At 41.8% G+C, this 26,577-nt stretch overlaps 1 protein-coding gene across 1 annotated transcript in view; it reads right to left on the bottom strand.

The window, feature by feature from the left end:
* The window catches only part of Phactr2 (phosphatase and actin regulator 2), a 238,356-nt gene that overhangs the window by 10,417 nt on the left and 201,362 nt on the right, over positions 1-26,577 (bottom strand). Inside the window, exons 5-10 of the mRNA XM_051164550.1 lie at positions 22,561-22,800; positions 18,786-19,323; positions 12,475-12,677; positions 10,907-11,063; positions 6,421-6,476; positions 640-701 (exon numbers count right to left, since the gene is read on the bottom strand). Of these exons, the coding sequence (XP_051020507.1) occupies positions 640-701; positions 6,421-6,476; positions 10,907-11,063; positions 12,475-12,677; positions 18,786-19,323; positions 22,561-22,800 (1,256 nt within the window). The remainder of the gene's footprint in view (positions 1-639; positions 702-6,420; positions 6,477-10,906; positions 11,064-12,474; positions 12,678-18,785; positions 19,324-22,560; positions 22,801-26,577) is intronic.

Genomic DNA, 26,577 nt, shown 5'->3' with positions numbered 1-26,577 from the left:
AATTCTGATAGTGCTTAATTTTTCCAAAGGCTGTTATTTGTAGCACAGGGGGAAAAAGGTCGTGGCCCTGGGATCAGGTTTGCATTTCTGTAAGTAAGTGGAAACGATTGCCTGAGTTCCAGAGATAAACCATTTGTCAGTTTTGGTAACACTGTGGTCAAATTCACTCAATAAATTATTCACCCAGGTCTGCTACAGAACAGTGACAAATTGTTAATAGTCACAAAATACTTATTTAGTATTTCCAAGGCTAAATGGAAAGTGTGAGCATTTTAAAATCCAATTAAAGACATAAAAGTATATTAAAATGTTAATGTTGGCTCTTTAAATGAAAGATTTATGTGTGCTATTTTCTTTTTCTGTTCCTTTTTGTATTTAAACTTTTCATGTAAAATACATATTTTCACAATTAGTAAATGCAATATAAAAACTGTTAAATTTCCAAAATGAACACAACATGTAAATAGAAAATAACTGATTTATATGCACTGCTGATTTTAATGTCTTGGATCATATGTGGAGTAATAGGATCAGTCATCTCTAAGCATCCCACGCACATGCTAAGAGTGGGTGTAATTTTAACAAAAATAAACTGTATCCCAGAACACACATGCTCATTAGCAGTCATAGCGTCATCACCTTCCTGCTGAGTCTCCGCTTGAGTTCCATTTTTGCTTCTTGCTCCTCTTCTTCATTCTTTTCTGTTTATTAGGGGAGGCATAAGGACAGTTACTAGAGATGATCATATAACCAGAAAGTCTGTCAGGAACAATTACCCAGCTGTCACCACCTTAGACATGTAGCAAATGGCTCACCAGAAAGAGTGGTCACACACATGTTATATACGTGCACACATGTAATGGTGTCTTTCTTCTTAATGGAACTGGTTGACTTTTGTCACTGATTTTTAAACCTTTTTGCCCCTAGATTTCTTGTTTATGTCTGTATTATTCCTGACCACATCCTGGTTTTAGAAACAGAATATAACAGCATTCAGGAAAAAAAAATTACTTTTGGGTCTGTCCTTCCTGTGAAAAATCCAAGACACACTGAAAGAACAAATTCAAACCACCCAGTGCACGTCCGAGCTGCTGACTTCCATTCAAACCCAAGCAAAATATTTGGTTTGTCTTCCTATGTTTCCATACAAGAAAATGTAAGCACTCCTTGGGACTTGGCTTTCAAACCAGCATTCTGAATGGGGTTATGTTGTACTGCGGGTGGAAATTACTTATTTTCTTGTGAGTTTAACTTTCCAAAGCCATCTTTTCCTCTAGTGCTTCATCAAGTAGTGAAATTCCATGCAGTCCAACAGACGGGATTGAAAAAAAAAGTTCAGAATCTTAAAAGAAATAAACAGCTTTTGGGATTTATGGTGTGCATATTTGAGAAGCTTCTGTCTGTTGCTTCTTGTGTCTCATCTGTGCTAAGTAAGGCATCACTTTTACTTCATAGTAAAACATGTGCCAGCACTTATGTTCAAAAGAGTCTACTGAAGATAGACTGGACTGTCGGAGGAATCAACTGAAAGGCTTCAGAAAAATTCTCTTCTACATGAAAGCTTTATTTATTTAATCTCTCTCTCTCTCCCCCTCTCCCTCTCTCCCTCTCCTTCCTCCTTTCCCTCTCTCTGTCTCTGCTTCGGTCTCTCTCAGCCCCCCTTCTCTCATCTCTCTCTCTCTCTCTCTCTCTCTCTCTCTCTCTCTCTCTCTCTGTGTGTGTGTGTGTGTGTGTGTGTGTGTGTGTGTACAGTTCAGAGGACCCTAAATGTCATCACCTGCTGCTACCCACTTTGGTTTTTAAAGCAGTTTCGCACGGGGATTTGAGGCTAACTGATTAGGCTGGGTGTCTGGCCAGAGAGAGCCCCAGGAAGCCATCTGTCTCTATCGCACCAGCTCGGAGATGGCAAATGTGCCCCACCATACTCAGGGTTTGGTAGGGGCTGGTGGTAGAACTCAGGGTCTCATGCCTGTATAGCAAGCACTTTACTGACTAAGCAATTTCCCCAACCCCACAATGTACTTATTGTGAAACTCCAAATGGACTTTTCACCACTAAGGTCACTGGTTTCACGAGTAAAACGTTAGCACTGAATATGAGCAGCACCTACAGGTTTTTGCTCATTGACCTTACTAAATTTTCTATACACTTTTTTCTCCTCCTCAAGATATTACGAAGTTTCTGTATTCTTCTGAAATACATATTTTAATTTACAAGGAAGATGTTCCATGTCGCTATATACAGTGATAGAAACTGAAATGACCCTTCAGACAAAAAAAATACTTCAAGTTCCTGCATCAAATGAATTTGGCTCTAACTTAGATTTCTTATAAATGAACTGTAAGCTTTGCTGACTGCTTCACAAATACATATCTTTCTCTACCCTTAAAACGTACATGAAGGGCTAACTACTTAATATGAATTGAATGAAGTACATGAATTGTCTATTATACAGATTAGACAAATTCTAAACTTCTTGTTAATATGATCAAAATCAGAACTTTACAAGCTGAGAGCTGTGATGATATAATTATTTGAAGGAAAAATATAATCCTTAAATATAATTCTAGTTACTTCTTCCCATATTCATACAATGCTTCTTTCTTTCTTTCTTTCTTTCTTTCCTTCTTCCTTTCTTTTAACCTACTTTTAAAAGATTAAATATATTTATTTTACTTTAGGAGTGTTTTGCCTACATTTATGTTTGTACCCCGTGTGTGTGTTTGGTGTTCACAAAGGTCAGGAGAGAGCACTGGCTGTCCTTGAACTGCAATTGAAGATGGCTGTGAACCACCACGTGAATGACGGCAATTAAACCCAGGTCTTCTGCAAATGCTTTCAACTGCTAAGCCGTCTCTCCAGGCCCCCACCTCCCACACTTCAGTTCTTAAAGGCATTTTTCAAAGACACACACACACACACACACACACACACACACACACACACACCCCAAAATCACAAAGGTTTTCATTACTTATGTAAAATGTCATTTCTTTGAAGGGAATATTAGTTTTACCCTATTAAGGATATTGTACAACAAGGTGACAGCCAGGGATGTTTAAGAAGGGATATGAGGCGACTGCAGTTAGGGGGCTTAAGTAAACAGAGTGCTACCGTCTGTGAATTCTTCCCTGACACTAGGAACTGGCTTTTAGCATTTCCCATGTTTGAAGTGATACTTCTAAAGAGGACGAGAGATGGAAGGGAGCTGCTGCGGAGTCGCCTCTGGAGTCTTTGCAGAGTGGTACAGCGTCAAGGGTAAATCGTGACGCTGGTACTTAAATATACACTGAGGTGCCCACTTAGGGCACATTTCCTTCACCCTTTGATTAGCTAGAAGACTAACTGTACAGTATGGTGTAAACTATTTGGGGCATTGGGATGGATTGAAGGGTTTTCATGAAGGAAGTGACAGAGCTCTTGGTCAGTGTCTTGCATCGGAATGAAGGGTGCTGCGTCAGAAAGCCATAGGGAAGTGTTTAATCATTCCATCAATATACGTGCTTTAAAGGCAGTGGGCACTGCAGAAACCTGCCTTGGTAGTCACTGGGCCCGACATTGTGCGGTTCAGCTGAAAGAAGAAGGAAAAAAGAGCTAAGCCATCAACTGGAGCAGTAGTGAGTGCGCTGTTGGGCCATCGACTGGGGTGAAACAAACGGCCTTCTCCCCCCAGATGTTCTTTGTGGTTTTGTTTATCTTTTTGCTCCTTTACATTTTTTCCACGTGGGTGGCTTTTTGTTTTGTTTTACTTTGAAAATTTATTTATTTATTTATTGCATGTGTGTGTTCACCAGCACATTGCCACAGCACACATGTGGAGGTCAGATTGGTATGGGCCCTGGAAAGTGTACTCAAGTTGTCAGATTTGATGGCAAGTGCCTTAACCTGCTAAGCCATCTCAATGGCTTCCTGTAGGTATTTTCAACAAATGAAAGACATTTATAAACTTTGGAACATATATATATATATGTACATATATTAACACATACATATATATTTTTAAAAACATAAATCACAAGGTATATGAAGAATAAGGATGTCAACAGTAGAATACAGATGGCAGTCACGTGACTCCCCACTCTGTAAAATTCCATCACTTTTTGTAGTTTTTTTTTTTTTTAAATCACAGTTAACTATTGAAGAAAAAGATTCAGAACTTAGTGGCTGGGGTCATTTTTTTCCTCTGTGGAAAATGCATTTGGAATGACACTCACAGTTGAACATAAGAGCAATGTGGTCTCAGGTCCTGTATGGAAAAGGTGTCCCATACATAGCACTTTTCCTGATCAGCCAGAGTTGACCTCTCCGGTAGGAAAAGATACCTTCTATGTATGTTCTCGGTTTTAAGGGACCAGTTTGAAAATAAATAATTCAATATAACAATATAAATGTAGTTGTTAAAAAAAAAAACACTCTCACCAACATAGGAAAGAAACCAAGTAGGGAGTATAAGGGATGTGATACTAGGGCATCAAGTTTCTCCCACGTCCTTACAGAGTGGCTACTGATATGTATTGCCATCTCAGCCATGGTTACTAATGGCTTGGTCAGACAACTATTGAGTATTTTATGCTTTGAATCACTCTCCTAGCCCTCAAGAGATGATATATATGACCTTACAAACCATATTGTGTCAGAGACACAGTTTTCTGGTATCTTTATTTCAATATTCCTGCTGCTTTTGAACAAAAACTGGAGATGAAATAGCTGAGAGAGAGAAAAAAAAAAAAAAAAAAAAAAAAAAAAGAAGTACAGAAGAGCGCAGAGGCAAGGGGGCTGAATGAAGTATTTGTGGGCTAAACCCCTGGGCTGCTGTGCAGTAGAAAGAACCTCCCCAGTGCTGCCTGCTTCCCTTGGCCTGTGCCGGGGGACCAGGAGCTAGCTATCAGTCTCTCCAGACTGGAAATGGACCTCCCGTTTCCAGAATCAACATGAACTTAGAAGGAAGTAAAACAGGGCTGGAGTCAAGTCTGCGTTGACTTTGGTCCTCACTCTTTCCTGAACCTCCAGGAAAACAGAGGCTACAAAAGCCAACATAGCACTTAAGATCAACATGCAATGAATTTCCAGATCCATGAAAGAGTTCCCCAAATAACTAAACTCCACTGTGGCTTGGCACATTGGCCCCAAAGGAGCAGACTATCCAGAACTTGCAGGGCTCTCTTTTCAAAGTATTTCATCAAACATCCAATAAGGCATGTCCTATGTACTTGTAGGAGCTCACAGTCTACTATGAGCTTAAAGTTTAGCTCAGTGAGCATGTCCCCGGAACATGTGATGGAAAACACGGACACCTTCCGGTTTTGTTTTCATGTCAACATTAGATGTTGCTAAAGTAAAGTAGCCACATCCCTTCTGTCTTTCCTGTGGGCATTTCCATGCATTAGTAGGCACTTTGATGGGTTCTAGTCAAGCTATGCTCATAAATAACCAGAGAAAGTACGGCAGGGGAGAGACACCACAGACTACGTGGTTGGTTGTCCTTGTACTGGTAAGTATTCATTGTTGGGTTGTTTCAGTCATGGCAACAGTCCTATAAATATACTACAAAAAAAAAAATCTTTCTTTCCCTTAGAAAAGAAAATAACTCATATTAGATCATGAGGCCATCCAGCAGGCTGACCGTACTCTGCCAGCGTGGTTGGAAAGGATGTTCCCATGCCATAGCTTACTGCTATTATAGTACTGCCGGGAGTTCTGATTGCTCCCAACCTTTGATATTTCACAAAATGAAACACTGCTTCAGAACTAGGTTACTATGTAGAGGTTCAGTTATGCTCTGTTTTGAAACCCACTGGAGTTAGTGGCCATCCTGAAAGAATGGCAGGACAAGCTGTGGTTCTAGTGGGATCTCCCACACTTGGCCACCAGAGATCAGAACGGAAAAATAAAGTGGGAAATGAATGGAGAATGCTTCAAGTTTCAAGAAGCCACAAAGAATTCAAGAAAGAAGAGGAGTTATCACAGCAAAGGAAAATGAAATGCCTTGAAAAACCCCTCTTACCATAATTTTAAATTGAGGCATTTGTTCAACCTAGCAACAAATTGTATTATTCATAACAATATAGGAATGCTTGATTGATTTCCTTGTGGACTCTTTCTTTGGTGGTTATTTGAAAGTAGACTAGAGCATTTGCTTTAAGATTTGGGTAAAAGAACACATGGGATACATTTAATTTTTCTCAAAAATAATTGCTATGAGCAGGACTCCACTTTAGGGGCATCAGGCTTAAAGCCATAAAATGAAATATGAAAACCAAGAAGCCATTTAAAAATATGTAAACATCGACTGACATATGTGACATGCACAGGGCATTCCAGTCAGTGGGGAGTCACAGTTCTGCCCTGATGGATGGGTTGTCTCTGGAGCACCTTGTTATTGGTTACCCGAGGGGTCATAGTTCAGCATCATTTACTCACGTTTTAAGATGTTTCTTTGCTCTAATTCTTCAGTTGTTGGCCTCTGGCTGAGTCTCCTACCATGACAAAATGAATATACTATAGGTTACAAGATGAGTACACCGCAAGTTACAAACAAGGCCCGTTTGGTGGAAAATACAAACAAAAAAGCAAAGCTAGACATTGTCATATCTTGAGAAATAAATATAACCCTTTTTAAGCCTAAGATGGACGTGTTCCTTCCATCTGTTCGGACACTGCCGAGTGTGGCTTAGACGTCCAACTCTCTGCCTTTCACTCATCTTTGAAGGACAGCCACCTGACTTTGGCTAGGCACACATCTACGGATCATGGCCTCCCTGGCAGCCAGGTGTGGGGTGTGACTTCCTTTTTGCAATGAGACACGAGCTGAGTGAAGTTTGTAAGCTGTTTCTCCCCCCTCAACACAGATGAGTGTGTGGCCCCTGCTCTCCATTTCCCTCCTGCGCAGGCTGCACTTGAACGTGGTGTTATGAGCCAGCTTTGATCTTGCAGATGAGATTACTCAGGGGCAAAAGAAATTAACAAAGCAGAAGGAGCCTGGCTGTTGGGCCTCCAAGGAGAAGAGAGGGAGAAACTTCCCATCATGCTGGGTGGCCTAAACTGCCCAGTAAGAAAGGAATCAGCATACATTGCTTGCTTGAACAGTTGCTTGAACTTCTGTATTCCTGGCATGCTACAGCAGCTTAACTGATAGCTTACTTAATTAATGTACAGTGCATTGGAGCCTCAAATCAGCCGCCCCTGCAAAGTAGGAGTTGCTCAATCTATGCTTCTCAGGGTTTGAAGGGAAGTCCTGCGTCAGGCACCACCAGTGAATGTTTTACACACAGCCTTATCTTAAGCTATGTGGCTCCCTCTTCCCTGCTGTTGAGATAAGCCAGGCTCATGCAGGATTAGTGGCTAACTGCTTTACATGAGAGCAGAAACTCCTCATAACTTTGCTCTTGTTTACATGATTAATTTGTTGTTAATCGCAGTCAAAGATTTCCTCAGAATGTAGGCTGAACTGGTGTAAATTAAGATGAATATACGTAAAAGGCGACCTCAATGTAACCTTTACTAGATCTACCAAATTCTCAATGTTAGGACCAGGACAAACTAGTGATCCTTCAGAGGCCTGCTCACATTTTTGTAGAAGTTCAATCTCCACTGGGACTATTTTGAAATTAATATGAGTGACTGAGTCCACAAAAGGCCCCAGAGACCAACTACAATGGTGTCTATGCCTTGATTATACTGCAAGCTACGTGTGGGCATTGCCAGTGTACGGGAGTCTGTCATGCCCAAGCTCTCTTATTGATGGAACTTCCTTCCTCTAGAATGCTTTCTTTTCCTTTCCTACCTTCTAAAATCCTACAGTTGACAAAACGGGACCTCAGAGGTTGTCTCGCACTACGAATGGGAGCCTCTGGGTTCTTTATCCACACATGAGAACTTGTAGGAGAGTTAGTTGGCTGTTAAAAGCACAGTTAAAAATGAGAATAACCACATCTACCTTTTAGTCCTATTTTCAAAGTGCTAGATGCTTAGCACATCTGGAAGGAATCCTTAAAACAACTCAGCAAGGTAACTGCCAGCTCCCAACATGCAGACTGACTGAGTTGCTTAAATTAAAACATGAGCAGATGCTGGAGTGAGTTTGCACTCCTGCCTCATCTCACTTAAAGTGTGTTGTCTAAGTTCTAGCTGTGGGTAAAATCTTGAGCGAGATGAGTAAGATGGATAAGATGTACTGTGTTCACTGAAAAACAATTCCTTAACATTCATATACTATTAAGAATAAACCCTACTATATTAATAATTAAAGATATAGATCATATGTATACTTACCAAAGATGTTAAGTGGCATACTAGCCCATAAAAGATACAGGTGGTACCCAAGATGGATGGTTAGAACTGGTGTCCACCTGTTCTAATCTATGCCCATATTATGTGCTCTTCCCTAGGAAGCTTGGGCATCATTTCTAGGTCATTTCTAGGGAATCTTTGATGAAATAGACAGAAGACTCCACACTGTTACTTTTTTACCTCTTTCATTATCAGTGCCCTGGGTTTTTCCACTGGGTTTGTTTTAAATTGTCATTGCTATAAACAGTCTCGTAATACATATCTTTATAAAATATACCATAAGGAATCATTGTAGGTCTTTTTCTTCTTACATATGTTTCCATGAATGAATCATTATACAAAGAAATACCTTTATAATTGTTTTTATCATAGTGTTTAACTGCGTCAAAAATATTGATCAAGAACAATGTATGCTATTTTTCCATAACCTTGGGTTGATTTTTAATTGTGCTCTACTAGTTTAATAAGTGTATGCAATTTAAGTTAAAATTAAACATTTAATTTTACTGGTCGCTTGTTGTAGTCTGGGTAGGAGGAGCTTTAAACGTAAGAACTCTGTTTTATGAGTTGCATCTTTTATCTTGTTTTAGGTATATTTCTGCCAGTATTTTCTTTAGTTTTTAAATAAGCACAAATACCATTAATTAATTAACTAATTTGCAGTGTACAGGATCAAGACTAGGGTCTTACATTCACTGGGCTTCACCCTAGCCCAGACTTGCTGACTGTGACTAGCTCTCCCTCACTATTAAGCTTACCACATCCTCAAATGTCTTCAAAATATGCCACTGATGGCCTTACATTCCATCTCAGTAGTTGATCTTTGGTCTTCCCTTGGCTCACTTTAGAAGAGGCAACATTTGTCCCTTTTCCTTTGATAAAACTGAAGCACCGCCAATGCTCTGATTCTATGAAATACATCTCTCCTTCAAACTTCATTATGCTGGAGTTTTGTCCTTCTCAGAGTTTTCTAGGCATATAACTAAGAATAATAACAGTATTTTGGTCCTATAATTTATAACTTTTTTCATTACGAATAACTATGACTAGGCATTTTGTATAAAAGAATAGGGAAACTTCGCTCATTTGAAAAATGATTTTAGGCTTTCTCTAGGTACTAACATATTTAGCATAATTTATAAAGCCTTTAATACTGGTGTGTTTCAGGCTTTAGTAAGATAATAAAATTTTTACCTGGGTACCAAAGAAGGACCCAGGTCCCCACGCTTGCACAGCAAGCACTTTAGCAAGTGAGTGAATATCCTGGCACCGTGGTTCACTTTTAAAACATCCTTTACTATGATAAACTACACTAATATTCTTTGCTCTAAAGAAGTTTGCCCTATTTTGTTAGTATTTTACATGCATTATTATCCAATGATTAATCTTTTTTCACAACAGAACATAAACAAAGGCGATCAAATAACAGAACACATTCGTCTCATGGTCTCCTGACTGTGGTGTAGAGAAGATGGTATAAAAGAAATCCATCACAGATGAACAGTGATCCTAACTGCTTTTCTCCCTAAGGACAGCATGGTTTTCAGCAATCCCCTTCCTCTCTCCCAGGCCCCCGAGAGGCCCTTGCTTTTATTTGTTAAGAAGACAAATTTGACATGAAGTTCCTTTGACTTCTGCTAGCTCTTTCCTGAGGCAGGAAATGGTCCAGGCATAGGGCTGAGGTGAAAACACTCCAGTGACAAGGAGGACACTGGCAATCTGCTCAACACGTCTTCTGGAGTCCCCAAGGGAGTTGCGAGTGCTGGGAATTCCCAGGCCTCCTCCGTGATTCCTTAGCAGGGTGACCCTTCCCTTCAGATAGGAGCCACAGATGCGTCACTGACAGTTGCCCTTTTGTCAGAGAAGGGCCTTAGGGGATTCTTTCTCTACGGAGATTGGCAAGTGTTCTGTGGGAGCCCTGGTACAGACCCTCCCACAGCTTACCTGACCAGGAAAAAGCCAGGCCACTGAGGTGTGGCACTTCTCCTGTCTCAGCCCACATGATGGAACCATAAATTCCAATGAATCCTCAGATTAGAACAGATGCCGTGCAAGCTGTGACTGCAGGCCAAATCCTTCATGCCACCCTTTTTGGTAAACGTATTTTATTAAAGCACTCCTGGGTTCATTTGTTTATATATACTCTTTACATCCTCTATATAATGGCGCAGTTGAATAACTGCAGCAGAGACCAACCAGCCATCAAGCCTGGGTATTCATACTCATCAATTGTTGGAAAAGTCTATAAACACCTGAGGTAGATTTGAGAGATCTTAAAGCTACTGGATAACTGGCCAAAGGGCATTTTTTCTCTTTTGGTTTTTTGAGACAGGGTTTCTCTCTGTAGCCTTGGCTGTCCTGGACTTGCTATGTAGATCAGGCTGGCCTCGAACTCACAGAGATCTGCCTGCCTCTGCCTCCCAGAGTGCTGGGATTACAGGCGTGGGCCATGGTGCCTAGCTAAGGGCATCTTGTTTGAGTGGTTCAACATCTGAGACCAAGTTTACAAGACACGATGGGCCAGGAGTACCTACATCTGGTGAATTCACCCCCCTCCCCGCAAGGCAGGTAGGAGACTGGGAATCAGTCAGTGCCACACCCGCACTCCAGCAAGTACCTGACCAGCTTGGTCCCAATCTGCTGTCGTATCTCCTGCCTCTCTTCTTCAGAGGTTCTCTGCAGGATGTTTTTATCCTCCAGTTCTTTCTTGGATGGTCTGTTGCCAAGTTTGATGGCAAGAGTGTCCCTTCGTCGTATCTTACTTGCCAATGCACCTGAGGATTGAAAAGGGGGCAGGAATGCAGGTATATCAGTTCTCACCCTAGCCGGGCTTTGGTTACACGTGGCTGGAGTTTAACAGGCCTCCCGGGCCAAATTCTTTACTTGTGCGCAAGAGGGGAAACCTAATCAGTTGAAGGGTTGGGGAGTGGGGGCTAGGGGATGGGGGTGGGAGTGGGATAGCCGGAGATAGTTCATCTTGAGAAAGAACTGAAGGGCCTTTGTGTTCATGTTCTGGGGGAAAAAAAAAATCCTGAGGCACCATGAACAAGCTTGGAAGTGTCACCTCATCATCTGGATGGCGATAGCTGAAGTTTATTCTGCTGATATGGTGGATCGTGGAGAGCAGTGATTGCACAACGCCTTTGCTTTCTTTTCAAGTCAAAAGCTTCTCCTCTCTCCTTATTCTGTACAGTTAATCCTTGTCATCCTCTTCCCTCCCAAGCCAGGCGTCCTGTCCTGCTGGCTAAGAGCCTACCCTATGTACATTCCTTAACCCTCAGTCACCCAGGCATTCCTAACTTCCCAGCAGACAAGAGCTATCAGATGGGTGCTCATGAAGTGGAAGTTAGCAAATTTCTATTGGATCATTAATATACTAATGACATCTAATCACCTATTAATTCAACCCCACATTGAATTCCTCCCAAGTGACACACCAGCTAAGTTCAAAACAAAACAAAACAAAACACACACTATTGTAACAGCACATTCCAGCCATCTAATTAGAGACACCCCTGGCCTTCACTCCTCTTTAGGATCATTCCTTTCTAGAAGGCATCCTGTCTCAGCGGTGGTGTACAAGTGAGAATGCTGACCTCCAACAAAGTGCTTGTCATTCTTGACTCACTGCTCTTCTCTCTTCAAGCTACACTTCCAGCAAGCCGAGGAATGTTCCCTCTCGCACATTCTTCAAGGACAGCTTCCTGGAGGGATGTCTATTTTGGACTTTCCTGGGGGGAAGCCTCTGTTCATAGAAAGCTTAGATTCTATCAAGACAACTATTCGGTCTAACTAATTGACGAAGGTGTGACACACCTGTGTGGCATCTTCTTCTGGGGGAAAAAAATCTGTCATCATGAGCTAAACTTTGGAACAGGCACATTTCGTATTTTTCTTGCAGTGCTGGGAATTGAACTCACGGCATGTTGCTATCCTCCAAGCCTGTGTTTACTTTTTAGCTTGAGACATGGTCTCATGAAGTTGTCTAGGATAACCCTGAACTGACTCTGTACCCAAGGCTTGCCTTGAACCAGCTGTAGTCTTGCTCCATTCTTCCATGTAGCTGGGATTAAAGGTTTGTATTACCAGGTCTAACTAGGATAAATATATTTCTAATTCGATCAAAGGTGATGAGGGGAGGAAAATATTGAGTGGTATTCCTCCACTTCTTGGAAATATTCTTACTTTCTCCACTGCCATCATCATCATCGTCCTCTTCCTCATCATCATCGGTGTACAAGATGGGCCCATCTGAGTCAGAGTCGTTGCCTTGGTACTCTCTTGGGGCCTCATCCTCTGGGGCACTGAAGGACTCTGAAGAATCTCCCATCTGCCCAGGGGTCAGCAGCTGAGGTCCAGCCTTTCCCAGCTCATCTTTGGTTGTAAAACTGTTAAGGGGAGGGAAAAACACAGGGTGATGTGAAGTTCAGAGCAACCCTTATGGGTACCAGCATCAAGAAAAGCATGCTAGTGTCATGAATACCCTTCATGCTGAGGAAAGAGAAAATAAAGCATGGGACAGCCAACCAATTATCACCAACATAGAAGTGCCCTGATGCATTATTTAATCATTAAGGCTTTATATTTTTCATTTGTAAAAGGAGAAAGTATTGCTAGATGATATCTAACACATTTAGTACACGAACATAGTAAAACTGTACCTTGCAAAAATATTTGTCCATAAGTAATGGGACAGAAGAGGAAAGAGTGGTGGGATAGGGCAGTGGGAGGGGTGGCTTAGTAAAGAGTCTGCTGTGAAGGTTTGACTACCTGAGAGCTCAATCCCCAGAACTCACATTAAAGAACTCTAGCTTGTGGTGGTGCTTGCTTATACTCTCAGTGCTGGGGAGGAAAGGGCAGGCAGATCTCTGGGGCTCACTGGCCAACCATCATAGCCTACAAGGCCACTAAGAGACCCTGTCTCTATAAATGGATGACATCTGAGGAAAGACACCTGAGGCTGACCTCTGGTCTCCACATGTACATGCACACATGTGGACACATACCCTTCTACACACACACACACACACACACACACACACACACACACACACACTTGCATACAAACATGTACACACACCATCCTACATACACCCACATGTGCGCACACACAGGTACACAGACACAGACACAAGCACACATACATATACATACACTGTCCTACATGCACCCACACACATGAGCACACACAGGTACACACACCATCCTATTTGCACCCACGCATGTGTGTACAAACATATGTACACACATATACACAATCACAACAATAATGAGTCAAAAGCTCCATGGTACTTGAGTTGGCCTGCACTTCTGGTTTGTTCTTCAAGTCTAAGTGTAAAGTGTCAGTGTCTTCACCAATGTTTCTGGATTGTTCAGTTGACCTCCTTACTGTACTCCTCCATTCTCACAGTGACTCAAACACAACCTCACTACAGAGCTTCGTGCATAAGGCCACCTCTTACAGGACTGGAGCAACACACATGATGCAAAGTATTAGCTAGAGGGAAGCTTTAGAAAGAAGGCAATACCCTGGGTGGCAATAATGCTTTGCCATTCAAACTGGTAAAGTTCTCCAGAGTGTTCACCCATCAAAGGCCATGTATGGGACAGAATAAGCATTATTGTAAGATATAGACAACCTCCCCAATACTTCCTGATGTCAACAGATGAATTCACATTGGAACGTCACACTCTTGAAGAGTACTCAGTGGAAAATATGTCTGATATTGTCACAGGTGAAACACACACACACACACACACACACACACACACACACACACACACACACACACACAAAACCAACCCCAACCTTCCCTTGAGACAAACAACACAACCTGAAAGAGATTTGTCTACTGAACACATGGCATGCTTCATTAGAACAAAAGGCATTTAAAGCCAATTTGGTGTCTTATAAGGCCAGGTACTTCCAAGAATGTCCATTTTTTTTTTTACTTAGTAACACCCAACAGCCTAAATTGTTCTTAAAGAGGTATATGAAATCTTGTGTGTATATGTGTGGGTTCACTAATTTTGGAAGTTTTGTTCTATCATACTTATTTTTCAAGACAAGTCTCTCAAGGAACCGGAACTTAACATTCCAGCTGGACTGGTGCCAGCAAGGTCCCTGGGATCTGTCTGTCGCTGCTGCCTTCCCATCTCCAGCACTGGCATACATATGTGCACCACCGTGTCCTGCTTCTACATGGGCATTGGGGCTGGGTGAAGGTCTTTATACTCAGGCAGTTCGCACTTTACCCACTGGGCTGTCTCTCTAGTGCCTGAAATCTCATTTTAAATTATGTGACATATATAAGCAACCCAAAATCTCCCAACTTAGCAGTTTTAAGAGTAACCTTTGGTGGCACTAGATACATTCATCTTCCCGGGTGATCACCATCCCACATCTCCAGAACGTTTGCCTCTCTCTAAAGTGAAGCTCTGTCCCCGTTAACTAGCAAATCCCCACAGCCCCCTACCCCTCAGAAGCCACATTCCACTCTCCCTGTCTGTAATACTGGCTATTTTCCCAACCCCACATAAATAGAACTATGCAAACCTCTGGGCGTGAGTTATTTCACTTAACACAATGTCAAGGATATCCAAGTCACAGCAGCGTCAGAGTTTCCTTCCTGTGGAAGGCTGGGTCATCTGATATTGTGTGCATATGCCACGTTGTGTTACTCAGTCATCAGTCAATGCATAGTTGGGCTGTTTCTGCCTTTTGGTGACTACATATGAACTCTGTGTGTGCTGGTGTACAAATCCACTCCCCACTTTCAATTCTTTGAACTAATACACAGAAGAATTGTTTAATCATATGGTGAGACTATATTCACTTTTTTTTTGAGACAGCACAGAATGGAGTGCCATCACAAATAAGAGAGAACACACTTTTTCATAGTCTAGATTATTAGTTGATTGCTGAAGAAAGCTATTCTATTTTGATCTGACTGTCACTATGGTGACTACAGTATGTTGAAAAGATATGTTAATTAATAATACCCTCTGCACATAGCAGAACAAGAGGCTTTGGAGCTTAATCCTGTTACTTGTGCCATAGTCACTAATCTATTATATTAACTACTTTAACCTTGACATTGGTATTAGTATTCTGCAGTTTGCAGAGTTCAGCAACATTTATTTACAACTCAAAACTATAAGGTGATTAGGGAATTTATAACATGGATCCCAGAAAAGCCATAAGTAGTCCATGTAGTGCAGTGTGGGATCCGCACTGAGACTGTTAGTCTACTTACTAAATGTTATATTATTATTATTATAATTAGTTAATGTTAAATACGCTCCATGTCTGCACTGGTTGGCTCATACCTGGCCTCTTATGGTTCCAGAGAACACGGGACAATACAGCGCATTCCATATACTTTTGTGGAATGGACGCAACAAGCCATTTTTAAATGTGACCTCAAATGGGCTGCGGTTTTCTGTTCCACATTATAGAGATGTGTGTGTTACGGATCAAGTTGTAAATGAATAGAAACCTACTGCACAGGAAGAGAGGTTATGTATTTTTATATACAACCACTAGCCCTATTTCAAGTTTTGATATTTGTATCCCAAACAGAAGGCTTTTCATCTTATGACAGAGTTTTCACACACTGGGTGTCTAAATATAACGCAGGAAAGTTCTAAGGAAAGCAAGAGAGTGAGAGCCAAAAGCTCCAGTTCAAATTCCACTTGAAAGAGAGAGAATTTGGGAGAAAACCTGAGAGGCTAAGGTCTTCCAGCCTCATTAAGTCATGTGCAAATGCAGACTACCACTGAATGCATTATAATGCCACTTTTTACACTTAAAAAATATGCCAAGAAGAAAACGAGTTCTTCTTCGGAAACCCCAAGCACTACCCTGGCTGATAAGAAAGTATCTGACACACACCCTCAGTGTCAAGTGAGACCTGGTCTTACGCCCTATCCAGCATCACTGGAAATGGAAAACATATGTTTGTTTCTTTATCTAAAAATTCTCCATGTAATTGGGATGTAATTGGGATGACTAAGAATATTAAGGTCCTGGTATACAGTGTGTCACTTGGCACAATAAACACACTCTCCAAATGTTCACAGAAATGAACTGCGAAAAGTCAGGTTGCATGGATTTGAGCTCTCTGAACCCTTACAACTACCCAAAATTTAACTTTCTCTTTTGCAGACTTAACAACAGACCAATATACCGCACCCACTTTCCAAACTTGAGACCCTGACTTAAATACATATTTCCTGAGTACACTGCTCAATATTTTGATTAAAACAAACTACCTGGAACCAGCTTGTTTTGCTCGCACTTATTGCTTTGGTGCTTACCGCATTGCCCAGCACAGGGCAAACAAACCCAAATTACACACTGGAAAATAAACCGATCGGTCTGGAGGTTTGAAGTAATAATGGCAGTGCTGAGAAATTCTACAAGGAAAGGAAGGCGTGCTATGTGCTCGACACAGCAGAGGCACGGCTCAGTGGATCTGGATGCTATGTCCCTTGGAATGCAAGTCTTGAGAACCTCGTTGCAATGCACAAGCATGAAAGGCAAGGCCTCCTGAGGGCAAAGCCATAGTGAATAGATTAACTCCACTATGGAAAGAGCTCCCGGGCCAGAGTTAGCTGTCTTGCTCTCTCGGCCCTGCCACCTTCTGCAATAAGAACTTCTTCAGCCAACGCTGCTGTTTGATAGAGATGTCTCAGCCTCTAGGATTTGGAGTCAATACATGCACGTTCATTCTAAATTACCCTCTCTCGGGCAGACTGTGACAGCACCACAGATGTGACAGCATCTCACTTATCTCAATGTCCCCTGCCTCCTAAAGCTTTTACTAAAATGTCAGGCAAATAATTAGTAATTTGATATTTATTTATCTCCCCCTGCTTTTTCCTTCGAACGATACTTCTCCAAATGATTAAAAAAAAAAAAATCAATGAATTGTTAGGGAAAAAAAAAAGAAGAGCAGGAGTTGATGCTATTATTTCGGAAGACAGAAAATTGTCCCACGGCTGGGGTTTGGTGTGGAATGCTAGCATGGGTCTCTCACTTGGCCACTGCTAGCCTGGTAAAGACACTAATCAAACTGTTTGACCTCTCTCAGCAGCAGGGGTTTTAATTGAAAAAACAGAACAAAGCTATAAAGTACGGAAATTCCAGAGAAAACTTATATGAATTAAATGGTAATGGGCAGTGTTTGGTTCCTGTCATTGATCAAGTGACCAATGAATGAAGGGTGCTACTATCAGCAATTAAATAGCTAAAAGATCTTAATCAAAGCCATCCTAATTAATGTACTGAGTATTTTTAAGAGTATAACATAAGAAAAAAAATTTTAAGGGATCCTATTAGACGATTCAAGATTGACAAAATTGAGAGTGACAGTCTAGACCTCCTGCCCCATAGGTATGTGTGGTAGACTATCAGAGTGTATAATAGACAGAATTGACAACTGCATGTATAATACATTCTGCTAGTCTACGCCACATACCTATAGGGCAGGAGGTCTAGACTGTCAAACTCAACTTTAATGGCATAGTTATAGGAATTTTTGAGTGATATCACTCTCCTTAGGAGAGTGAATATCCTAAGGAGCTCTAGGTTTCTGTATTGGGCAGCTGGACACTGATGGGCCACTAGCCCATGAGAGACAAGATCACCTTCCTTGATACATTTTGGTTAGTTATTTTCTTGAGCATAACTAAGATAACTTGACCACTATGTCTTCTGTTGGAATCTGTTGACTCCATCATGAGAGGCAGCTCATCTTCAGCTCTTCACTGAAGTAGGCTGACCTTCCCCGTAGGTGCCTTAGCTCACTTTTCCGTTTTCACTTAATAACTCAGTTAACGTACATTGTGGCCCTACAGCCTATTAGGATATATACTCATTCATAGAAACATAGAAGTAAATCACACATGCTGACTAGTTCTACCATACATGCAGGAAAACTTCTCTAAATAGTTCTACCAGTTCGGTCAAGAAGTATTAGAGGACTTCACAGGAGGAGTTGGAATTCAGTGAAGAACTGATGAAAAACGGCTCCTCCTACCTCTTGGTATAAGTAGAGGCGGAATTTTAAAGAGTTCTTTACTCTTGGTCTTAATTTTCCTGAGGAAGAAAGCTTAAAGTTATTACAATGAGATGAAGCCGAGCAAGAATGGGTGAGTGACCTGGGACCAAATGACTAAGATTTTAAACAAGTATTAGAAGGAAAAAGAATGAGGTCGTCTAGGGAGAAGGAAAAGAACGACGGGCCACGCTGCTAGCAGTTCTAAGCGTCCTTGGAAGGCACTGGGTCAAAGCGCCGGCACTGAGATTTTCCACACAGCTTATGGGACTCCACAATCAGGCCTTAGGAAGTCCAATGGTGAGATGACAGGTGTGCTGACCTAACATCAAGCTGCCTTAATACAGATGGGAGCAGACTGCGTTCTTTTACTCCAAGAGACTACTCTTGGCCTGAGATCTGTGCACAGAACATGAGGGCTGTGTCTCAACTCACCATTTTGCGTGTTCTTTACCGCCGCTTAAGCCAGCGCTTGAGCGTGGAGTGGTCCTGTCGATCGGCTCTTCAGTCCAAAGGAGCTGACTTGGGTCTAAGGCAGAGACGGGCAGGCTAGGTCCATCACTGACCAGGACCATGGGGGTGTCCAAGGCAGCAACGCACTCATTGTCCAGGGGCAGAAGAAGGGCAGGTGGGGAAGCTGGTGCTGCCACCATCGGTGGAGGGACAACAGCCTTGGGTTTGCCTGTGGCCTGCTCCGCTGCTGCAGCCACAGCCTCCTCTGGCTTGGGACTCTCTACCCCAGTGTCTGAGGGCTCTCCTTTAAGACCAGGTGTGTCAGAAGTGGTTGTGTCTGAGGACAGTCGGGATGTCGCCGGCTGCTTGCCAAGTTTTTTCTTGCCCCTTGTGGTGCCCACTGCGCCTGCTTTGCTAGCAAGTGACTCCTTGGACGCTTTGGGACGAGAAGAGGTGGAAGAAGTGGACGGTGATGCTGATGCTTTTAAGCCAGTTGTTTTCTTCGGATGAGAAGAACCAGCTAGAACAGAGATGATTTTTGCATTGAAAATCAAGGAATACAATAATTTTTAAGTAACCACATGGTAATTGCCAATGATATTTAAAATTCTCCCTTTAAAATACATTGGATCGATGAATGTTAAGAAAATTGGCTAATTATGATAATGGTTTTGTTTCATGTCACTTCCTAGCCTCTCATTTGAGAGGGAGCAAGTGACCTTCATAGTAAAACCAAAGGGCAAGAAGCCCCTATCTTCTCTCTCCTCCATCTTCACCTGAAACAACTACACAGGACAACAACTCTTTGTCCTCTAAGTCACTCTCACTGACTCTAAGGAAGAGACTTGTTCCCATAAAGGGGATAGCCACTATTAGCAAGCTGGCCATAGGACACAAATGGGTCTTTCATAATGATATTCTTTCCTTGTGTCTTTCTGGGGATGGAGAAGTGGCCCATATTGAAAAGAAGCAGGGAATATACTTCCAGCTTTTTTCTAGGTCACAAGCAAATTAATTTAGCACACTTCCTTTACAGTACATGCCAAGGCAACTCATCCCAAAACTCCAGGGAAGGAAGTCTGGCCTGCTGGCCTACACTTACACCTGCTGTAGTGAGGAAAGGAGACAGAGAGGAGACAATTGAGGCAGAAAAATGTCCCATCAAAACATCAAAATGCAAGAAAATTTTTTTCTGTAGTTTTACAAAATATTTTACATAGGTATAATCTAAATAATCTGAAGAGTATCATGCCCAGAACTTGCACATGTGTGCATGCATGTGTGTCTCTGTGTAGTCCCTCGCGCTCATGCCCTGAGAGGGCCTCCCAGTGTTACTTAGTTTGGTGTTGGGCTTCTGGGATCAAAGGACTGATTCATTTGTTTCTCACTCTGGAGGAGGTGGGAGCCCAAACACTGCTTCACTTAACTTTTTTCCTAGAATTCCCAATCCCAAACACCCTGGCCAGGCCACCTAGTTATTTTTATTGCTCATGACCAGAGCAGGCCTTCAAAGGGCTGCTAGGGTACCTTTGCTTACTTCTGGAGAGAGCTGATGTCAACTAAGTCATTTCCAGGAATGCAAGTTAGGTAGCCTTTCTCTTTTTCTTTTAAATACATGCTTATATTTGAATTTTTCTTTATGTCATCCTAGGAAATCCATTGAAACTCCCATGAGAATCTTCTTTTGTTTCATGGTCTTTCTGGTTTGCATTTTCTCTAAAAATCTCTTCTATTACGATGCTACATATTCTTACTTCCCCCAAAGGAAGCTAAAGTTTCGTTCATATAACTATCAGAAACATCTTGGTAATAGTCCAGGGCTATCCCACACTGCACACAGGTATCACCGTATAACACACAGACTTACCTCTGGATGAAACTTTATTGAAGTCAATGTGAGAGTTGAAATGAAGAACAAACAAAGGAACAGACAATGAAACATATGACTTCATTAATTTTGACATGTAAAGAAGCTAGTCTTATTTAGTGACAAGATTCGGGCTGACAAGGGGTCTCTCTGGCTGGGGGAATTACTATTTTAGGTACACACAATAGCTGGATTTCTCCTTTGCCAAATTTGGGTTTGTCTGTAGAGTTAATGAACCTGATCATCTCTCTCTGATTACAAGTTAAATTCATTAACCATACTTAAACAAACAAACAAACTAACTAACTAACTAATCCTGCTCCAAATTGATTCTTTAAATAACAAAGACATGAAGAGTTTTATGCTTAAACACATTCAACTATTTTCCTAGTTAAGTTAAACAGACCCCTTCTTCATATCAATGTTAACGGTATCAATGTTACCATTTTTGAAAGATTTCTTTTTTTTTTTTTTACAGAAAATATTTAAATTCATCTCGTTTTAAAGAACGTATATGTAATTAACCCAAGATCTGTTCCGAACACTGTGTCCAGCCTTTGTGTTCATCATCAGCTTTCTTCCCAGAGTCTGAGCTAAGTCTACAGTGATCTCACACCATCTAGAGACAGGGCAAGGGAGGAAGCGTGTGCAAGACAGGATCTTAATTCCCAAGGGAAACGTGATGGTTTGGGAATTTTCCCTTGCTTAGTAGCTCAGTGCCTGTCTCATGTCACACACCACTGATAGGCTTTGCAAGGCCATGGGAGACATACAAACACCAATAAGAAAAGATACTGAGTCCCCAAGGAAATGACCCTTAGGCACTGCTGTCTCATCATTCTGAGATATTTTACTTTAGAGAGGGATTAGAAGATCAAAGATCAAAGCTGGGAAGACAGGACCCAAGGAGATGTCTACTTGCATCCAGAGAGCTGTTACATTGCCAACTAAACCTTTCTTTGAATTTCAGTATGACAAGTATGCATTACAAGAGGAAAAAGATAACACGAAGGCAAATCCTTGTCGCCAATTTCTGGGAGGCTGCTGCTGACTTTCAGGGAAATAAGATTTGTTACAGCCCAAAAGAATTTTTATGAACACATTAGTGGGGGAAAGCCATTGAGCATGAGAATTTTCATTCGTGTCCTTTTAACAGTTAGCTATCATAGTTGGCATCTTTTATTGCACTAGAGGAATGGAGTCTTCGCTTTTCATTAATCATGTAAGGTTGAAAAGAAAGCTGGATGGGCAACATAGGAAGTTACAAATGTCCACTCATGGTTTGTGATGGCAGTGTGTAATTGCAACACACTAGACTACTTTGACCTGATGGTCTCCTGGAGTGGCCGTGAGGGGGCAGCACTGAGCATGCAAGGCTCAACCCACCAAAACGATGTCATGTGGAGTAGGGATGTTGCTGATCATGTATATGAACCCTTTGTCCTTTATAAGAGGACAGACGACCATGGCTGTTAAAAATTCAAGACATTACGATCCAGCAAATATATCAGAGACCCATTCACAATTGAATATATCAGCCTACGGTATTTTAAAAGAGAAACACTAAGAAGCCACCCATAAAAGGTCAGTTGACGCCTAGATACTGTTTCATCAAGTAAGCATCACTCCCAGGCACACTAAAGGAATGGATCTGTGTTGATTGTGGAAACTAAGATTTAACAGTTTATATTTACTCCAAACACCAGAAAGTTAATTTTTCTTGGTAGACAGCTACCAGGCAGTCTCTGAAGCATTCTCGTGAGAAATCTTTGTCCACTGGTGTTGAATTCTGAGACAACAAAAGACCACACTCAAGGAAGAAGCTACAGACCCACATCCCAGGGCTCAACATCCTGGACTCTACCCCGTTACGCACTAGGGCATACTCACCAGCCTCCCGGGTTGTGTTTCGGCTTGTTGGCTTGGGTGGAGGGGTGGGGGCCTGCTTACTGGGAGCCTTGACAGTTTTTCTACTAGGAGGCACTTCATCCCCTTTGTGGCTGGCCCCAGCAGTGGCCCCTTTGGGAGGGACAGGAGACTTTTTTGGTTTAGGTTTGGGTTTAGGTTTAGGAGGATCTGTAGGAGGTAGAGCAGGAGCAGCCAGTGTTTCAGGGTGGATTTCAGTGTTCTCTACAAATGAGAAAGTGAACAGAGCAGACTGATACACACACCCCATAGAAAAGCAAGGAGCAAGACATGGCGACAGTGACACATACAGGTGGCTTTATGACATTTGGGAACCAGACAGAGTTTGTACCAGAGGAAGCCAAGTTTTGAGGCAAAACAAAGACTAAAAGACAGACTGGGGAGGGTTCGCTGGGTCCGTCAATCATTCCTTTGATAAAAGGGTGACACAAGTTAGTGTGATGAAGTTACACCAGTCAGTGTAAATGTGCACTAGCCGTCAGCTTTAATGCCAGCCTAGAGTTGCTGTTGCTGCATGATGACATGGGCAACGAGTGCTAAACGCAACACAATTACCAACATAGCCACAGCAAAGGATCACCAAGAGTGACAGGTGAGTGTAGTATACACACTGATGACGGCACTCCCAGTGCTCTTTAAAACTCACCCCCGTCAACCAGAAGTCTTAGCATGGCCAAAGCAATCAGGTATGTTCTATAGTCTGGGAGACTCGGGGGTTTGTGACTCAATGCACTGGGCAGTTACTTTCTACCACTAGAGTGCTTTCTAGTTCCACCAGTGGAGCAGGGCAGCTTCAAATTCTACAGTGACTTCTACCCTTTCAGATCAGAGCCACAGCTATAGGCACACAAAGTGCAGAATTAAAATAAAGTCCACTTTGCTTTTTAATGTACACTTACATAATAGATTTGAAAAGACAAAGCACATATTTTGTAGGAAAAGCACTGTACATAAGAAGAGGAGACCCTATGAGAGCTGGGGGAGAAAGAGCATTGTTCTGGGGATGCTGAAGGTTGATCATATACCAACGTCTGTATTGTTTGCAATTGTGACTGAAATAAATTAATGTATGGTTCCAACCCAAAGAGCCGAGTGGTATTTCTTTTAAAATGGAGCACAATAAAAACTAAAGACAATGTCAACACAAGACAGCCCTTGCTGATTTGATATTTCTAGTTTTGAGTGGCCAAGAAGGGCATTTGTTCTATTCCATTTCCATTTCTTCTGCTTTGGTTTTTGGACACACCATACACACAAACCCTAGCAGATCCTTGGAAACCATGGAGTGTTCCTTCCAACGTTACTATGATAGTTTTCTGTGAGTGTATGCCACACTTGTGATCCCTAAGTTGTGTATGTATAAATGTATATCTAGTGAAACAATGCCTTAAAAGCCATGTCCATTCAATGATGATGACTGGCTGACATTCTGCGGAGAAACAATTCCAATCTGCACTGGGAGATCTCCTGGCTCTGGTACCCTGGCCTGCTCAGAGCTTTGCATCTCATGATCATTGCCTATAGGGGGCATCTGCTTCTAGACAAAGGCTGTTCCTCATTCTCTTTGTGGTCTTCACTAGAGTTTTACCCATGTTAACTCTTCAGTACTGTAGATAAAACAACCAAGCGTTGACCACTGTTCCTTCACTGAAGGCCCTTCATAATCCTGCAATAAGAATAATGTCAAACAACTTTCAGATTTCATGCTGTTATATTGGAACAGACTGCAGATGAGATTCTGTGTCTCAAGTATCTAAGGACACCTACTGAGAAAGAATAACAGTTGACCAAGAGCCAAGAGGACCTTGAGGAAGAAGTCTCATATGGGCAGACAAGGTCCAAGGCCATGGAACAAGGTGCCTTCATAACCCAAGAAATACCCACACAGTCTGGACCAAGCCCAGGCACAGAGCCAGGGTGGTGAGTAACACCTTATGTGCTTTGCTTTTGAATATTTTCCTGCACAAGATGTATATAATCCTTTAAAGTGCTAATAAAATTAATTAACATTGAGAATGGTGCCAGTGAGTAGATTGGCTTGACTCAGAGAGGAAGTTTTGCAAAATTATGGAGTTAGGATCATAGGAATGCGGGTTTGCATGAACTTGAGCTCTCCTGAGTGTGAGACCAGAAGAGAGGCAAACTTGAATTAGACAGTTGGTTTTTTGTTTTGTTTTGTTTTGTTTTAGAATTAAAAGGTGTATGACTAAAGAACTAATCCAGACCCTTGTTCATAAATAATTTCTATTTAAACTAATTCTCTGTGATAGTGCTCATGAGTGATGTTCCTTCTGGCTTCAGGGAATGGCTCCTATTCTTACTACTTCTCTTGGTTAGTGTCATGGCTCCACATGGCCTCTGTCCACACAAGAGGGAGCTGTGGTAGCTGCATCAGTGACACGCCAGCACTCTTGGCATCTCCAGCTCCTCTTGTACTGATGCTATCACGGAACTTCCTAGACTAGAAAGAACTAAATGTACTAAGTTGAGGAGTAAGTAAAGAGAACCTCTCTCAGCCATTCTTGACCTGTAAGTTTGGCCATCTTCTCCCAAGAACACCAAAGCCTGCTTGGTTAACTAACACAGACCTGTTTGCAACATTTTATTACATAGGTAAGAGAAACCTTCTATTCAAGTATGCCCAGTCACTGAGTGACAAGGATACCCACAGGGACAAATCACACATGGATATGAAGTTTAACTGTTTGTTGAGACATCAAAGTTGGAACTAGAGAAAGTAAATACAGATACCTGTCCCCTCTCAACCAAAATCTCTACTTGATTTTTTTGAGACAGGGTTTTTCTGTGTAGGTATGGCTGTCCTGGACCCACTTTGTAGACCGGGCTGGACTCGAACTTATAGAGATCCACTTGCCTCTGCCTCCCTAGGTACTGGGATTAAAAGCATGTGTCGCTACTCCCAGCACAAAATCTCTACTTGCAATTGAATTGCTTCAAAATCTGTCTGCTTTCTCAGTATGTTCTAGCAGTATCATCATTAAAAGTACAAGCTAATTTCTTATAATCAGTAGTAATAAACATAAGTAGAGGTTTTCAGTGGGAGAAGTTAAGGAAAGCCCCATAAATACTATGCTTAATATTTGAGGATAACAAATTAATACATTTCTAATAGCTTACTAAAGCTTTTAAAGGCTGGTTACTGTAGATGCAAATGATCACAAGACTTTAGTCTCCTGGAGAAGATGACCTCACATGGTTAACATAATAAAAGTTAACAGGTTATATTAATACCCAATCCCCATTTTCTTTTTGTATCTGGGTGGATTTGGATCAAGAGAAGAAAACATTCACTTAAAAGAATTTCTAGGAGTTCTCAAAATGTCTGCACAATTCAGATGAGTTTGACAAATGTTGCCATTCAACTCAGAAAGAAACCTTATAGAAAACAGGAAACACACTATTTCCTGAAGATCTTTTCCTATGTGCATGGTAAAATTTGTTCAGAGGTTTTTTTTACTCAACCCTTCCTTATAGGACATCAGCTCAAGGTTTCTGTAAGTATATGGCTTAGTGTGGAGTTGGGATGGAGTCACTGTTCAGAACTCATGACCATCCTGGAGGACCCCATCAGACATGTATCTTATGGTATCAGAATTGGCACACACTCTAGAAACCATGTTCCGAGACGAGCCTTTGCAGGAACAGCATACTTGCCTGTGGCATATTCAGAAACTGGCAAGTGTACTGTAGATCAGAGAGCAGGGAAGTGGCAGTGAGCCACAGCTCTTATGGGATTCTTCCTTGCTGTATCTTAGAACGGTCTAGAACTTCAAATGCTGGGCCCTTTGGATGCACCAGCTACTTCCTGATGCAGAGAAGGAGTCTAGGGTGAGAGAGACATAGTGCCCCCTTGCTGAGCTGCCCACAAGGACTAGCTACAAGGAGGTCTAAACAGCCTTCTGATAGCTCATGATTTTCAAGGCCTGGAGAGGAAGCTTTTAAAGAATTGAGATCATTCCT

This window comes from Acomys russatus, chromosome 21 (genome assembly GCF_903995435.1).
Source record: "Acomys russatus chromosome 21, mAcoRus1.1, whole genome shotgun sequence".
Taxonomy (NCBI): Eukaryota; Metazoa; Chordata; class Mammalia; order Rodentia; family Muridae; genus Acomys; species Acomys russatus.
This window is presented reverse-complemented; position numbering and strand designations above follow the sequence as displayed.